The 18,821-nt window shown below is 34.4% G+C and overlaps 1 protein-coding gene across 8 annotated transcripts in view; it reads left to right on the top strand.

Moving 5' to 3' along the window:
• The window catches only part of GALNT13 (polypeptide N-acetylgalactosaminyltransferase 13), a 606,606-nt gene that overhangs the window by 69,267 nt on the left and 518,518 nt on the right, over positions 1-18,821 (top strand). For all 8 annotated transcript variants that reach the window (XM_074399672.1, XM_074399674.1, XM_039469839.2 and 5 more), the window contains one exon: positions 3,815-4,060. In XM_074399672.1, coding sequence (XP_074255773.1) covers positions 3,919-4,060 — 142 coding nt within the window. In that variant the 5' untranslated portion in view covers positions 3,815-3,918. The remainder of the gene's footprint in view (positions 1-3,814; positions 4,061-18,821) is intronic.

The following is an 18,821-nucleotide window of genomic DNA, read 5'->3' as shown; positions in this document are numbered from 1 at the left end:
TCACCCAGGCTGTAGTGCAAGGGCATGATCTCAGCTCACTGCAGCCCTCACCCTCCAGATTCAAGTGATTCTCCTGACTCAGCCTCTTGAGTAGTTGGGATTACATCTGACACCACACCCAGCTAATTTTTGTATTTTTAGTAGAGGTGGTGTTTCACTATATTGGCCAAGCTGGTCCTGAACTCCTGACCTCAGGTGATCCACTGCTCTCAGCTTTCCAAAGTACTGGGATTATAGGAGTGAGCCACCTTACCTGGCCAATTTTTTATCTTTATTCATGCAAAGATCTGTTTTCTTATTAGTTAGATCTGAAGCTAATTTGTGGTATTTTTTTCAATACTTACTACATTTATCAGCCCATAAACCAAACTACAAAATTATTTGGTCATTAGCTCACGGAAGCTCCTGCATAACTATTTAAAACATTTAAAGTATGCTGAGAGCCTGAAACTTCTGGAAGCATTACCAGCAGCCTTAAACCCTCATTTTCAGGATCCATTGGCAACCTCAAGTATAGCCTCATAAATAGACTGAAAAAACGTGCTCAAATTACACAATTTTCTACAAAAGAATGTTTATGAGTTCAGACTAAAAATATGTCAAATAGCAAGTAAATTCCCTAAGTAATAACCTTTTAATTAAAAAACAACAACAAATAAAAAATCAAAGCAAAAACCAAACATTTTTTCTTCTTAATTTACCAACATAGTTACGAAAACCTTAAACTTTATCTAGATTTTATTTCTTATATTTAAAGCAATTTCTAATAAAGATAGGAAATATGGTACATATTTTCAAGTAAAAATCCTATAATATAGACAGTCTTGCTGATATCTTTACTTAATGTTTTCAAAACAATTAGGAAAAGGGTAATAGTATTAGATAGAAAAGGCTGTAGTTTATGCAAGTTGGTCATGCCCCACATTGGCTTGGCAAGCCAGGGGATATTGCAGAACTTGGATTTTCTGACTGAGAAACAGAACAGTATTTGCAAATAATTAGGGGTTTTCTGGAATAGAAACATAATACAGATCCTGATTCTCTTAAATAAACCTGGGCCACCAGTTGTGCTTATGTTGATTTCTATTCTGTGTTTAAAGTACCATTTTTCTGCCCAGTTTTCTTCTCTTAAGAGAAATGTTGAAATACAATATATGAGATTATTATTTTATAAGTACCAGGGGATTAGATTTCTGTGAAGGATAAAGTTAAGCCTGTTTTCAAGATATAGGTGTTTTCAAGATATAGATAAAATTTAAAAACTTAAAAAATATAAGGAGATTCTGTTTCATAATTAGATAAGAAGTTGAAACAGCAACTTAGTTTCTCATATGAAATATTATAGTTAGACTTTTTCCATGCTAATGTCTTAATATATAGTGCTAGCAGGCTATGAAATTAGGATAATTTGAATACTGCTTGAAGTGGCAATAATATGTAATTTTGACTTTTTATTATAACTAAGGTTTAAATTAAATTCTCAATAACCTCAACTGTTAGGCTCTTATTAGAAAATGACTTATCTTAGACATTTTAATGTTTAATTAATACTAAGTGATTTCAGATTTTCTATTATAATATTCTTCATTTTTCTTAAATAATTTTTAAAATTCTTTGTCCTGCTTAATCCTCACAATATTTTGTGAGATGGATGGGGCAAAAAAATATAAGCAAATGAAACACTGAGTAGCAAGATACCTACCTAAAGTCATCCCTTTGTTTGATGACAGAGCCAGGGATGGTGCTGTCTACATCTTCCAGGATCACTTATGTATAAGATACTCCTTCTAAACTTGGGGATAGCCAGGTAGTGACCATCGGTGTTATATGTACTTCTCCATGGGATTATTTTCTACAATAAACTGAAAATACCCCATCTTTGGCTCTAAAACAGAAAATTTGATAGCTTAAATTGTTTCATATCTCAAATTTAGAAAAGCATGGACACAGTAACAGGAAATAAATATGGGAGAATTAATCCCTTATTATTAGATTTACAGCCTGATTTCCAATATTTAGCTATCATTTTTATAGAAAATTAAAGTGGAAATGAAACAAAGTATATAATAACATGTCACTTTTTTCTAAGAAAAAAAAAACTCCAAATGTCATGGAATCAATGTTTAGATTTACATATATCTCTCCATTTTTAATATATATATTCTGAGTAAATGTAAATGTAATTTTTCGTTACTAAAATCAAATCTGTTACAACAATTATTTTTTAACTGACATTTCATGTGAATTTTGAATTTTTTGCTAGTTTAGGTTGGTTATAACAGGCAACAGAATTTCTTTTGCTTTTTTGTGCTGTCAGCTGCTGTTAATTTAAAGAGCTTGTGCTCAGCAAATTATACTTTGATGTTATTCTTTTGAGACAAACGTTTATGAAGTATTTCAAGTGTCTTTGTACTTAATTCTTTTCACCCCAGATAGCTCTGTCAAAACTTCACTTATCTAATTGTCATCAGTAAGTTTATATTTTACTTGGTATTATTTGAAATGTAATAAATGGTATCAGATTATGTTTCATCTGATTTAATTACTTTATAGATATAAATTGATTAACCAGATAAACAAATGTAGTAGTATAAATAAAATGCTCAATGTAGTGTAAATAAAACAAATATGTATAATGTATTAATTCTGTACTTTGAATAATATCTCTTAATAATTATGTACATATCTATACCCTTTAGAATTCTTGCTCCAATAATTGTAAATCATTTATATTAATATGATTTACTCCTCTGATAAATTATTTGGATGCTTGCTGTCTATTTTAAATACACAGCTATTGTGAATATTTTCTATGTAGATCAGGTGGGATTTTGGAGGCTAAGTATTACTTGATTTGTGTCTTGTAATTGCTCTACTTAAGAATTGAAGGACAATTTTTTCTTTTATATATATTTCTTTCTTTTATTTTTATTTATTTTTTTGAGACAGAGTTTCACTCTTGTCACCCAGGCTGGAGTGCGATGGTGTGATCTTGGCTGACTGCAACCTTCACCTCCCAGTTTCCAGTGATTCTCCTACGTCAGCCTCACGTGTAGCTGGGATTGCAGCATGTGCCACCATGCCTGTCTAATTTTTATAATTTTAGTAGGGAGTGGTTTCACCATCTTGGCCAGGCCAATCTCGAATTACTGACCTCGTGTGATCCACCTGCCTTGGCCTCCCAAAGTACTGGGATTACAGGCATGAGCCACAATGCCCAGCTCTGTTTTATATTTTAATAATTATCTGTTCTGCAAGATGCTTTATAAGTATCATCTTATGTAATCCTCATAACAAATGAGGTTTAGGTTTGGCACTTCTGTCCTCATTACACATGTGAGGAAACTATGGCTTAGAAAGTCTTCCATTCCTAGGAAATGTGTAGACCCAGACGCGTCTGTCTACAAAGACCAGATCTTAGTCACTATAAAATATTGTATCCCAGATGATTTCAATTTCAGTATTATTGACTAGTCAGAAGTACTGAATTAGAATAAAGTCAGAATTGCACTATTTGACAGCCTGATGCTATAAAGAATATCATGATGAGACTTTAAGGTAATTACAATACAACTTGAAAAAATCAAATAGGTTGTCAAGGGCCTAGTAGAAAAGTGGCAGATATAGTATTAGGTATTGAAATATTAGTCACCTAGCTTGCTATCAACTTTCATTTATTTAGGCTTTTAATTTTGGATTTGAAGGCTTGAGTGCTGATGTATTTGAAAACATCCATTAAGTCATACATTTCATATTATATGTTTTTATGCAAATGTGTACAATTAATGAAATTTTCTTCTCTTTTTTAATGCAGTGGAATGCATCCTGCTTTATTCTTGGAGTTCACCTGTGTGGCTTGGATTTATCACAGAAGCATTTGTCTTCAATCTGTGTGTTAACTAGAAATCAAGGAAAGACATGAGGAGATTTGTTTACTGCAAGGTGGTTCTAGCCACTTCACTGATGTGGGTTCTTGTTGATGTCTTCTTACTGCTGTACTTCAGTGAATGTAACAAATGTGATGAGAAGAAGGAGCGATCTCTGCTGCCTGCATTGAGGGGTAAGTGCTCATGAAGCAAATATCGTTTTTATAGAGATGAGAAGAGTGGTGACTTGACAAAATAAGAAACTTCAGAATCAGAAGAGTTTTCCCTTAGTGAGTTAGAAGAATGTATTAGGAGCACTATTAATACACATTTAACCATGGAGAAGTTACTTTACCTTTCTTGGTCTTTGGTACTTTCTTTGAAGAAATGAGAAGAGGTTGCTAACCTCTAAGATACCATTCAACCTAATAAAGTCCAGTGTTCTATGACTGTATGAAAAGCACAGTTTAGTGAACATTCAAACTGGCAGAATTTTAAATCTAGGCTCCAACAAGCCGAAAGCTTTTAAAGACCAAGCACATAACATAAAACAGAAAAAATTCTGAAGTGAGACAGGTGGCAATTATAGCAAACGAACTGTGCCCGTATGATACCACTAAAGACTTCCAAAACAGTTGAAATAAAACAACCAATTTTTAAAACAAAACACATGGTGGTATTCAGATTCACCAGATTGCTGGCTGTATGCTAAATGAAAAGATAATTTCAAGTCTACTACAAAATTACTTTAATTCAGTATTTTCCTCTTGAGGGACCAGTTTCAAAGACTAAATATGAATATAAACATAATAATGTGTATGAATGGTTATTTATCAAGTAAAGGCATAGAGATTTGTTTTCTGTGAAGCTATTCCAGTTTTCTCTATGCTTTCTTTTTTGTTGACTTCAAGATATATAAATATATTTCTAAAATATTCCTAGAAACTTGAATACTTCTAAAGTGTAAGAGTACTCAAAATTAGTTTTATTCTCATTGAACTAACATATTCTCTGGCAAAAGTTTTCTGCATAAATCTGACAACAGGTAAACTTCAATTGAAGTTTGATGAAATGTTTGTACTTTTCAGAAAAATGAATCTAAATTATCAAGGTGAGATTTTCATTTATTTAATGAATGTGATCTGCTTTTAATGTTATAGATACTTTCGAGATTATTTATTAAACAAAATAATAAGCAGGATTTCATTAACACTATCAGATTATATGATGTTTAGGAAAACAGAAGAGCATTTCCAAAATTTAGTTTTTGTTCAAAGAGTACTTTAAACATGTTGAGTTTGCTTTAGATTGCCAAAATACTCTTGTTCAATTGGAGAAATTCTGAATAGCTTTCTTTTTAGAAAAAATAAATCTTTCATTTTAGTTTTTGACTAATACAAATAATCTTTAAAAATACTTTGGAAGTGACTGATTCTAGACCCGCTTAGGTGGCTTGCATTTTTATTGTTGTTGTTGTTTGTTTTTAATGCCTTGATACTACAATTATTCTGAGAGGGGAACATTATGAGTCCGTCAGTTTTTAACAAATGAACATGGGGAATGATTTGCTAATCTTTCATTAAAACCCCAGAATTCATCAGCCTTCTCAGCTTCTTTGTCAGAATCAGTTGAGTTGCTGCTTGGCTGAAAGTAAAAAGTGTTTCTGATGGATTACATCAGTTTGGACTGATCACTCTGTCATTTGTTGAAGGAAACCATCTAGGTTGGTCACAAAAAAAACGTTATAATCTGATTCAGCAAAACTTTGATAGTCTTTTCTGCATGTAACAAAAAGGTATAGTTTTGCTGATTTATGTCCTTAATGCTCCTTAGGTCTTAAATCTCAAAATGTGAAATTTAACAATGGAAGGCAAAAGTAATAACTTTTCTTTTTACTTAAATTGTAAAATTAAACTATTGTTCTTCTTGCTTACAAGACTTGTTATTTTAGTTCATTCATGTTGTTAAAAAATACAGACTTGGTGGCTAATAAAGAACAGAAATTTATTTCTTATAATTTGGGGGGTTGGGGATTCCAAGATCAAGGTGCTAACAGATGCAATGTCTGATAAGGGCCTGCTCCTTATAAACAGCTGTCTTCCCATTAACCTCACATGGCAGAATAGTTGAGGAAACTCTCTGGGGCATACTGTATAAGGGCACTAATTCTATTCATGAGGGTTCCATCTTCATGACACAAGCACCCCCTACAAAGGCCCCGACTCCTAATATTATCACTCTGAAGTTAAGATTTCAGTATATGAATTTTGCTGAGACATAAGTATTCAATCCATTGTACTACTTTAGTTTTACATTAATATTATTTGTCTTGAATAAATGGAAAATAGACTTGAGGGTTTTAATTTCATTTTCAGTTGTGACTTATTACTTCAGAATTTTACTTTCAGAATTTTCACCATATATTCAAAATATTTTATTTGTAAGCAGATGATGCTGTGCAAAGTGTACCTAACTGAAATGTTCATGTTTGAAGTCTGTTAAAAACAGGCTTTTTTTTTTACTTAAAAAAAAAAAGATTCTTCTGAACGTGTGCATCTCCATTATAAAAGCAAAGGTTTTGGAGTAGGCAGCTTCTGAGATCCTTTATATGTCCCAAATTTTAAAAAAATTTCTAAGGACCCTTAATTTTTGAGATATTTTCATTCATTAATTCACTCATCAATTAATTACTTAGTAAGTTCTTACTGTATGCAAATCCTGGGGATGTAACTGAGGTCCCTGATGTTTGGGACATAAAGGAACAAGGCTCCCACCTGCCATGGAGCTTAAAGTCAAATATATAGTAAACATTTTTCTCTTTCTCTTTCTATATGTATTTATGTGACTCTGTGTGTGTGTGTGTGTGTGTGTGTGTGTGTGTGTGTGTGTGTCTGTGTAGTCATGTGCCATATAATATTTTTGTTAACAACTGCCTGCATATATAATGGTGACCCTATAATATTTTAAAATAACGATCAGTGATGTAAAGCTTTTTTTCTTATGATTATTGGCTGCCTGTATGCCTTCTTATGAGAAGTGTCTGTTCATGTTCTTTGCCCACTTTTTAATGATTTTTATCTTGTAAATTTGTTTAAGTTCCTTATAGATGCTGGGTATTAGACTTTTGTCAGATGCATAGTTTGCAAAAATTTTCTCCCATTCTGTAGGTTGTCTGTTTATTCTGTTGTTGTTTCTTTTGCTGTGCAGAGGTTTTTAGTTTAATTAGATCCAGTTAGTCAATTTTGCTTTTGTTGCAATTGCTTTTGGTATCATCATCATGAAATCTTGGCGTGTGCCCATGTCATGAATGGTATTAATTACGTTGTCTTCCAGGGTTATTACAGTTTTGGGTTTTATGTTCAAGTCTTTAATTATGCAATGAATGACTGACTATATATTAAACTAAAAAGGTAAAATAAGTTAGAAATGATTACAAAACAAAATTGATAGTAGGATCAGGAAGAAGAAGAGGAAATCAAATCTAGAGTTTTAGATAAAACTTCTCAGGCCAGGCATGGTGGTTTGTGCATGTAATTCCAGGTACCCAGAAAGCTGAGGTGGAGGATTGCTTGAGTTCAGGAGTTTGAGTCCAGGCTGGGCAATATAGTGAGACTCCATCTTGAAAAAGAAAAAAAAAAAAAAAAAGAACCTTCAGAAAGGCTGTAACATTAAAATTGAGGTTTACAGCCTTAGAGTAGGAAATAACTAGTAAAAAGCAAAAAACAAAACAAAACAAAACAAAACAAAAAACTAAAATTTTAAAGAAATGATAAAGAGGCCAGGCGTGGTAGCTCAAGCCTGTAATCCCAGCACTTTGGGAGGCCGAGGCAGGTGTATCATGAGGTCAAGAGATCGAGACCATCCTGGTCAACATGGTGAAACCCCGTCTCTACTAAAAATACAAAAAATTAGCTGGACATGGTGGCGCGTGCCTGTAATCCAAGCTACTCAGGAGGCTGAGGCAGGAGAACTGCTTGAACCCAGGAGGCGGAGGTTGTGGTGAGCCGAGATCACACCATTGCACTCCAGCCTGGGTAACAAGAGTGAAACACTGTCTCAAAATAAATAAATAAATAAAAAAAAAAAAAAAAAAAAGAAATGATAAAGATTCCAGTAAACCCAGGTTACTTATAAAGGAGAAAAATACAGAGTGGGTATTTGACAAGTAACAGCTCTTAAAGTGTAGAGTAATTAAGTCTGTATAATTGGAACAGAGAAGCACAGGGGGAGACAAGTTGTCTGAAGGAAAAGAATTAGCCCTTGGATGTCAAACCGTGTATGTTTGGAACCTTCAATATATGACAAGAAAGGCACTGCAGATGAATGGGAAAAGAGAGGCTGTTCAATAAATGGAACTGAGAATAAAATGGTAATCCATGTGGAAAGAGATAAAATTGGATGCCTATCTCATGTCAAAAAGTTTGGGTTTAGGACTTAAATGTCAAAAACAAAACTAAAACTTTCGCAGAAAAATATTTAGACAGCTATAAGACATTGGAATAAAAAAATTCTTAAAACATAAAAAATTACCACAAAAATATTGATAAATTTCACTATATTAAACTTGAGAAAGTTAGTTCATTCAAATGTACCTTAAAGAAGGTAAAAAGAGAAGTTAAAAATTGTAGAATATGTTTAAAGAAAACACAATTGACAAATTATTAAGTATATATAAATGACTTTGTATATATCAAGCATATATAAAATTTTTCTATAATAAGAGAAGCCCGAATAACCCAATAGAAAAAAGTGGGCAACAGAAATGAGGTGACACTTCATAGAAAATGAAATGCCTATGGGAAATAAACTTGTGAAGATATAGTTAACAGCAGCTGTACTTAACAAAATGCAGATTGGGGTAAAGTGTTGTATCACATATTTAGTTGGTAAAAACTAAAAATGGCTGATAATATCAATATCTAAAGGTGATGTGTCTATATATTTAATAACTTCAGATAACAGTTGGTCATTATCTTTGAAATCCAAACATTGATATATAATTCAGCACTTACAGTCATATACCCAAGAAAATTTTTACATAAACGAAATGTTCATAGCACTACTACTCATACAAATAAAGCCTGAAAATGACCGATCAATCTATTAGTGGAAAAGTTGATGAATAAATGTTAGTATATCAGTAGAAGGAAATCTTATATAGTGGTTAAAATGAACGAACTTCAGAGGCTTTTATCATGATTGAATCTTGAGCATATAATAGCAAATTATGTACAAAAAGTACCTGTTGGGTACTATGTTCACATCCTGGGTGACGGGATAATTTGTACCTCAAACCTGAGCATCACACAATATATCGATGTAACAGACTTGTACATATACCCCTGAATCTAAAATAAAATTGTAAAAAAGAAAAAAGTTGTATCATTTAAAGATTATATATAGTATAATAACACTTAAAATGCTAAAAATAACTAAAATTTAAAAAAAGAATATAAAGAGATAAAACTGTAAAGCGCAAGCAAGGCTAATTATGAATATGGGAATTAGGAGGTTGTCTGTATTGTATGGAGGAGATTGGGATATGAGGTGGAGGTGAACATTTTGACTAATGTAGAGTATTATTATAGTCCTAGACTTGATTTGGATATGGGTTTGACTTTTTCATTATATGGGTAACTAAATGAATAATATATACTGAATGGATTTTAGAAGTGGGAAGTCACTGAATGGACTTAAAAATCAAAACAAATAGGATCAGACTTGTGTCACAGAAAGATTGCTATGGATACAATTTAGAGAATGCACTGCAGAAGAGCTGTTTTCTCCAGAGGGTCTGGGTGGGAGGCTGTGGCAGTATTCCATGTATTCTGTGTAGGAAATGATGCCTGCTTAGAGCAAAATAGTTCTAAATGAGGTATGAGAGAAGTAGGTAAAATCAAGAGGCATTTAAGATATGAGAGTAAAAGAGCTGGATACTTGCTTGATGCTGGCAGATGTAGGAGAAGGGAGTTTCAAGGTCAGGTCTCTGGATTTTTGCAGGACTTTGTTTGATCCAGTTTCCTGAGAGAAAGAAGAATGTAGGAGATGATTTGAGGGTAGACACTGAATTTATTTTGTACATGTTGAATCTGAGATGCCTGTTAGGCCTCTGAAAGGAACTGTTCAGTAGGAAGTTGGCTACATCATTGAACTCTAAATATCAAACTTAAAAAATAAAACAGTCGCCGGGCGCGGTGGCTCAAGCCTGTAATCCCAGCACTTTGGGAGGCCGAGGCGGGTGGATCACGAGGTCGAGAGATCGAGACCATCCTGGTCAACATGGTGAAACCCCGTCTCTACTAAAAGTGCAAAAAATTAACTGGGCATGGTGGCACGTGCCTGTAATCCCAGCTACTCAGGAGGCTGAGGCAGGAGAATTGCCTGAGCCCAGGAGGCGGAGGTTGCGGTGAGCCGAGATCGCGCCATTGCACTCCAGCCTGGGTAACAAGGGCGAAACTCCGTCTCAAAAAAAAAAAAATAAATAAATAAAAAAAATAAAACAGTCACTTTAATGGAGATTTTTCTGAAATGGATTATATTATCATCTCCGTTTTAAAGATGAAGTTTATGGACTATAATGGAATATTCGTTACAGAGTCAGTATTATCATTTTACACATCAATTATTGAATGATGCTGTAAAAAAGAAATGATTTCAGGGACTTTATGGGAGGATGTAGACCTATTCCAATATTAGATACAGACCCATGAACGTGATTTGTTTTTCTGTTTTTCTAAAGGACTGCTCTTGGGTAAGGTAAGTACTTGTTAAGGGATGATATTAACTCTTTTGTGCCACTCTGATGCCACCTGGAATTAAAGTGCACCAAAAACATTTCAAATTCATAAGTGGTATGGAATACTAAGTGCTGCCACTCCCACTTTGGCAGAGTTAGAATAGGTATTTGAAAGTATAGGTATTTAAAAAGGCCAATGATACCACAGTGCACCTGGAAAGACTTTGTGGAAATTTGAGGGCATGTGGTAGGTTTGTATGGGCATTACGACAGAGTGAATCCTTGTCCTGGCTCCCCAGCTTATGGCCTATATTCTCAGGCAAGTAGATTATAATCTCTCTGGGCCTTAGTTGCAATATGTAATATGAAATGAATATGAATCATGATTTTTAAAATCATACAAGTCCAAAGTGAATGATTATATGCTTCTAGCTTTAAGAAAATAAGCCTATAGAAAACCAACTATTTTATTGTCTAGCTTTTTGTTAGTCTATAGATAATATTTGGTTTGAGAGGAGAAATGGTCTCACAGAGATGACATAATGGGAAGGGATCTGCTTAGAAACTCCAGAGGTTTCTTATCACAGAGGGCAAAAGGGACATAATGTTATGATATGTATTAGTTGGGGCTCTCTAGAGGGACAGAACTAATAGGATAGATGTATAAATAAAGGGGAGTTTATTAAGGAGTATTGACAGACACAATCACAAGGTGGAGTCCCACAATAGATCATCTGTAAGCTGAGGAACAAGAAAACCAGTCCAAGTCCCAAAACCTCAAAAGGAGGAAAGCTGAGAGTGCAGCCTTCAATCTGTGGTTGAAGTTCTAGCAGCCCCTGGCAAACCACCGGTGCACGTCTGAGAGTCCAAAAGCTGAAGAACTTGGTGTTCAGTGTTCGAGGGCAGGACGCATCCAGTACAGAAGAAAGATGAAGGCCAGAAGACTTAGCCAGTCTAGTCCTTCCACTTTCCTTTGCCTGCTTTATCCTAGCCTGATGGCAGCTGATTAGATGGGTGCCCATCCAAATTGAGGGTGGGTCTGCCTTTCCCAGTCCACTGACTCAAATGTTAATCTCCTTTGGCAACACCCTCACAGACACACCCAGGGACAAAATCTTGCATCCTTTAATCCAATCAAGTTGATACTCAGTATTAACTTCCCATGATATTCTAGAAGGCAAGGAAACCTACCTTTCTTTGTCATATTCTGAACCTTAAACATATGACATATGCATAGGAAATGAAATGAAATTTACTTGAAAAAGGGGAAACATGGCAGAGCAAGAATTTATGATTCTATAGAAAAAGATACATAGTCAATAATATCACAGTAATACTTTTTAAGTATCAACTATTCTAAATTATTTACAAGTGCTACATTAGTAAATTCTTATTAAAAAATCTGTAAAGTTGGCATTATTATTATTTTACATATGAGGAACTAAGGCAAAGAGAGGGTAAAGATGTCTTCCAGAACTTTTACAACCAATGGAACAAGGCTTGGTTGTTGTAGTATAAGTTCACAAAATAATTCTGTCATCGGTAAATGCTAGTTTGCATTGGAATTTAGATACTGTGTTTTCATTTGGATACCAGTGCGGAGATACACATTCTGAAAACTCGATGTTTTGTCTTTATTCTCAGAGACACTCTACACCTTCCAGATCTCCTTAGCCTATAGGATGTGCAAATCTTAGCCTGGAAAATATTTACTGATCATTCTGCTTGCAGATAATTAGTAAGACAGTTATTACCTTCTCTGGCATTTTAAGGTTTGCAAACTTACTCTTACTCACTTTTGTTCCTCATACCTCCCCAATGCTGCTCTGAATTGAGGAATATCAAGAAAATGAGAGGAATTGCTGACTAATGATTTCAGTTCAAAATCTCTACATTTTTCTTGGTGCTTCCACGGAGGCTAAGGTTTCTTCTCATAAATCCAGGGAGACAGGTGGCCTTGCTCTCTTGCATGTTTGACAGTAGGCTATTGTGTCAGCCTTTTCCTTTTTTGCTTTTTAAATTATCTCCTCCTTATAGCCATGCATTCATTTATTATATAGGAAATGTTTGCTGATTTTGTCTGATTAATCTTTGATGCTTTGGGGGAGAATTCCTGTGTTTACATATGGAAAAACTAAAGACTGGTGAATTAAAGCAATAAAACTAAAAACATATTTTGAAAATGTATGGCTTCATCCTTTGCAGGATAGTTAGAAGGGTATGATTGATTACAATGCTTTGTCATTATTGGAATAGCTCTTAATGTATTCTTATAACCACTGGAATGTTCAGATTATAATACTTGGAATCTTAAAAAAGTGGAATGTATCAACACAATTAATTTGGATTAAGGGCATGTATGTCCCAGATAATTTTCAATCAGTTTTGTATACAGCTTACAAAAGTAATAGGCCTTATAAAATTTTGACCTCTGAGATTTGCTTTTCTCTTTCATACTCTTATCCACAATTCACTCTGACCCATTTGCTCTTCTACACAGGCATAGTAATGTCTGGAATAACAATAAATTATGATCAATATTATAATGTATTTTAATAATTATAATGTAATAATCATTTATTAAAACAAATAACGAACAATTATTGAGTTTACTGTGCTAGGTGGTTTAGAAGCATTTAGAGTAATTTCAAAAGCAGCATTAAAAGAAGATCCTATTATTGTACTGCTTTATGTATGAGAAACTGGACTTTGGAAAGGTTAATTAAATTCCCCAAGGTTACAAACCTCTAGTAAGAGGGAAGAAAGGACTCACAGCTGGTGTGTCAGACTTTTGAGTCCATATGTTGAAACAGTAAACTGCTGTGCCCCTGGCCCAGGCATGCCTAGACTCCTTTTAGCGAAAGTAATCATGACATTTATATACTATGTAGGAAATATTTATATAAACAGTAGTATTTCTGAAGGAAAATAGACATGGCCATTGACTTTCGGTAAAATATGTCTTATTTAATAGGAAAGTAAAAAGTACCTTTGTCAGTCTCACCTAGCCTTATTTCAGACTAGCAATTTTGCATTTATTGAGTCTATAAAGCATACTGATTAATTTAGATTACAGTTTTTTTCAGCAGTGAGTTTTGGGGGCAACCTAACAAGTCTTAGAAAAACTAGTTAAAAATTGAAAGCAATAGTGAAACACCCATTTTTCCCAAAATCGTAATAAAAGTAATTGATACTATTCATTCAGTAGAGGTACCAGAGATGTGATGCATACATAAATAATATATTACAAAACAGAAAGTGGTGTCTACTGTAAGAGAGGTGCCAAATAAACTTCTGTAAGAGTTAAGAGGCCTTGAAATATGAGAGTTTTGTGGACATGTGAAAATTGGGAGGGAAGGGATAGCAGAAGGAAGTGAACTACTAGGAGAAGCATGTTGTCTTTCCCAAAATAAGGATATAAGTAATCAGTGAATTATTTGATAGGAGCAGAATCAGACATAAAAGCATTTCTAGATTGTAGGTTGAACATTTGGAGAAAGACAGGTTTTAAAGGACTGAGTGCTAGGGAAAGGAATTTTAACCTTGTTCTCTAGGAAAAGGGATCATTGATGGTTTCTCTAAAAAAAAGTGTGGATTTGATGCTGATAGGCAAGCCCCAAAGTGGATCTTAGACTGTAAAGTTTCTTGGTTTTACCCAGGAAAGAATTCAAGGGCAAGCCAGAGGTGGAATAAAACAGTTTTATTGAACAGGTAGTGATATAGCTCTGGTGGGGTTACAGCTCTGTGACTGCCAAGGAGTACTTGGCCACTTTTACTCTCATCTGGCTAAAAACATCCAGCTGGCTACAATTCCCCTGACTTGAAGTCCTCCGGCTCTGGGGGCCCTACCAAGGGACACGATGGACCCAGAGTAGGCAGCACACCTACTCTAGCATTGGTACAGGACAAAATGAAAGCTTGACATCAACACTGCCTTCAGCACACCCTGACAAAAAAAAGTGGAATACAAAAACAAAAACAAAAAAACCAAAACCAAAATCCATAGGCCAAAGGGAATCGAGTTGGACAGGCACCTGCAAGCCTCAAAACCCTAAATAACCAAAAGCCAAAATGAGGTTACACATCAAAGAACACTGATAGCATACAATTAAGCTATGTTGGAAGATAACACCACTCCCAGAGACTTCTAAGATAAAATACTTTAACATTAGGCCACAACAGCAGTCATAATCAGAGTAGAAAAATTCAAAGGAGCTAACAAAAAAGATAAAGGAGAGAGCTACATGAGTCTGAGAAAATTTCAAAGGAAATAGATCACAGGATTGAAAATAAAAATTTCTGGTAATTTAGCAAATTAATACCTTAAGAAAATTTGATTCAGACACAGAAACCATTTTCTAAAAAGTCTGTTATAGACAATTTCCTTTTAATACTTCCATACATTCATCTTTACAAACTTTTTCAAGACTTATGCAGATGATCTATAACATGCATGAATGTCCTGATTAACATGCATGAATGTCCTGACTTGTTCTATACTGCTTATTTCTTAAATAACCAGTCATTTTACTTTAGGACAAGAATTTACTATATGAGATCCCTTCTTTTAAGAAATTATTCTTTCTTTATATCCTTCCTTGCAAAATAATAAATCTTCTATTCATGATGTTCTCTACATCTTTGTTTTTTACTCACTGGTTCACTCATATTTTGGACCTCCCTTTTAATAACTTCCAAATTAGACAAAATTGTTTTTCTCAATAAAGAATACATTTTTGGCACATTTTATATAAAACTAGGAAGAAATCCTCAACTGCCCACCAGACACTGACATTCTAAGATAAGTATCATTCTATCATTTTAAGACTTTAAACCACATAATAAGCTCACTATTTAAGCATCTATTCCATTCTTTCCCTTTTAACAGTTTTATGTAGACTCTCCAAGAACCAAGATACTGTGCAAATCTGGTCACCATTTAAAGCCATGCTAACTATTTTAAAGCCTATGATCATCAATGATTTACCAAGGTAAACATCTTAGTGCCAAATTTCAGAAGACATATCTTTATCTTCAAACTAATAAGCTTTGACTAATCTTATTTAATTTATGAACACTTTTGTTATAAACCAATTTGATAGCATGTTAGACAAAACATGTATCACAGTATCTGTATATATACCTAAACAAACACATTAAATAAAGTTACCTATAGAAGGCAACTAGGTTAAATTGTTTACAAAATTGTGACCATCTACTTGGCCAGTAGATATGAAAACAGGAAGAGGCAGAGAAGGGGATCAAATAGTATCAAACAACGAAGGGAGAGAGCGAACGGCATTGCTCAAGGGGAGACCCTGGAAACCCTGAGCCACCAGAGCTCACCCATCAGTGGAATCACTGAAGAAAAATGTTCAGGCAGCTGCTTGTCTGCCACTGTGGGAAGGCATCTGCTGGGTCATTGGTTCAAGACTCCCAATAAAGTTACTTGAACAAGGAAGTTTGTTGGGGCTAGTGGAAGAAATTTAGCTCTAGACTTGATGGAGAGCTTATAGTGAGTGCCCAGCTGCTGACTGAATAAAGAATGCATGATAAGCTTGGTACTCTGTTTTCATTACCAGAGAGTAGTCAATTTATGTATTTAGTTAAGAAACTTGATGTAACTTGATATAACATTCATGAATGTGACTTGTTCTATATTGCTTATTTTTTAAATAATCTGTCATTTTACTCTAGGTCAAGAATTTACTATACGAGATCCCTTCTTTGTATAAAACTACTATTTCTTTATATCCTTCCTTGCAAAATAATAAATCTTCTATCATGATATTCTCTATGTCTCTCTTTTTTACTCACTGGTTCCCTCATATTTTGAACCTCCCTTTTAATAACTTCCAAATTAGACACTAGCATACTATATGCTTAAAAATTGTTTAGTTTACATGCAACCCAAATGTAGAATATTTTCTTGACCCATATAATTTGATTTATAGCCCAAATTTGGCAAATTTATAGCCTGGAGATGATATTTATCTCTTCAGAACCTGCCTTGCGTTACATTGTATATACTTTCACTGACTCCTTGATGCAAGTTAGTTTTCATAAGATCACTGTATATTGACATTGTAGTATTCAGTAAGGTAAGAGAGTAAAAAGCAAATTCTAGATGGAATAGACATATCATTGGAGTATGTGGAAAGAATCAGTACATAAAAGAATCAGCAGGAGCACTCATGAAAATAAGATTGAGGAACTTTGAAAAAGATGGAGATGGGTGGTATATATGACTTTTTTGTAAAAAGCAGCTAATAAATGGAAATGATAGCAAATGAAAATAATAATGTTGGAAAATTTTAAGAGAGAAAACTTCAATCAAAGAGGAAAACTACTGAAATGCAACTGTAGAACAGAACCTATGGTTTGGCCAATAAGTAAAACTCCATGTAAGTATAGCTTTGAGAATAATTAAGAAACTTTATTTTAAAAATCAACTTTATTGAGGTATATGGTAAAAAGCTCCATTTTAATTGTACAGTTTGATGAGTTTGGATAAATGGAACCCAGATTTAATCTCGCAATCATGACTCCCCCTGCACAATGTCCCTTGTACCTCTAGGCAGTCCATTACTCCACTCGGGGCCTGATAACCACTGATCTGGTTTTTGTCATTATTAGCTAGCTTTGCCCATTCTAGTAAATATGAAAATTGAATTATATTTACTCAGCATAAGTGTTTTGAGATTAATCATGTATTGGGTGTATCAGTGGTTCTATTGCATAAAAATTCTGTTGTATGGTTTATTTCATGCTGCTATAAGACAGTATGTGGAATGGGTAATTATTAAAGAACAGAAATTTATTTCTTACACTTTGAGAAAGGTGTAGAAAGCCAAGAACAAGGTGCCAGCAGGATTGTTCTCTAGTTCTAAGTTGGTGCTTTGTTGCTTTGTTCTCCAAAGAGGAGGAGCATTGTTGTCTTGATGTGCCTATCAATCCTTTTAGTAGTGGCATTAATTCTATTAATTAGGACAGAGGTCTCACTTTTAAATATCTGAAAGTCTCCATCTCCCTATTTCTCCATGCTGGGGGTCAAGTTTCCAACACATGAATTTTGGGGAAACATTCAGAGCATAGCATGTGGATAGAGTAAAATATCACTATTCTTTCACTAGCTGGTGGACATTTAGGTCGTTTCCCTCTTTTTATTATTATGAATAAAGCTGCTACATTCATACACAAGTCTTTGTGTGGACATATGTTTTCACAACTCTTGGGAAAATACCAAAGGATGGAAGTGCTGAGTCATATGCCAAGTGTATGTTTAATTTTGTGAGATACTGCCAGTCTGTTTTCCCAAGTTGTTAGACTATTTTCTATTCCCATCAGCAATGTAGGAAATATCTAGTTACTTCACATCCTTGCCAACACCTCATAGCCAGAATTTTAAGTTTTAGCCATTTTACTGAGTTAATTGTGGTATCTCATTGTGATTTTAATTGGGATTTCTTGGTAACTATTGATATTGAGCATCATTTTCTCTCTTTGTGTGTCTGTGTCTGTGTGTGTGGCCAGACTTCTTTTATTAACTACATTCAATTTGTTCATTTTTGAATTGGATTGCCTGTGGCTTGCCTTTTTTACTTTTCTAAATGGGGTCTTGGAAAGAGCAGAAATTTTTAACTCTGATGACATCGTAACATATATTTTTTTTTCTTTTATGCTTCTTTTATTGTTCTAGCTAAGAAATCTTTGCCTATGTCAAGGCCATGAAAATTCTTTGTGGAAGATTTATGGTCTTAGATTTTAAGATTTGAGTTAATTTTAGGGCATAGAGGGTGAGGAGAGTCAAAGTTCCTTTTTTTTTTATTTTCAAAAGAAACCCTCCATTAATTCAAAAATATGTGTCCCTTGAAGATAAAAAAGGCATAAGTATTAGAAATAAGAACAGGTTTTCGGCCAGGTCCCAGTGGTTCACGCCTGTTATCCCAGCACTTTGGGAGGCCAAGGGAAGTGGATTGCTTGAGCTCAGAAGTTTGAGACCAGTCTGGGAAACATGGCAAAACTCCATCTCTACAAAAAACACAAAAATTAGCCAGCCATGGTGGCATATGCCTGTAATCCCAGATACTTGGGAGGCTGAGGCACAAGAATCACTTGAACCTGGAAAGTATAGGTTGCAGTGAGCCAAGATCATGCCACTGCCCTCCTGCCTATGCAACAGAGCAAGACTCTGTCTTCAAACAAACAAACAAACAAAC

Source organism: Saimiri boliviensis, chromosome 5 (genome assembly GCF_048565385.1).
Source record: "Saimiri boliviensis isolate mSaiBol1 chromosome 5, mSaiBol1.pri, whole genome shotgun sequence".
Classification (NCBI taxonomy): domain Eukaryota; kingdom Metazoa; phylum Chordata; class Mammalia; order Primates; family Cebidae; genus Saimiri; species Saimiri boliviensis.
This window is presented reverse-complemented; position numbering and strand designations above follow the sequence as displayed.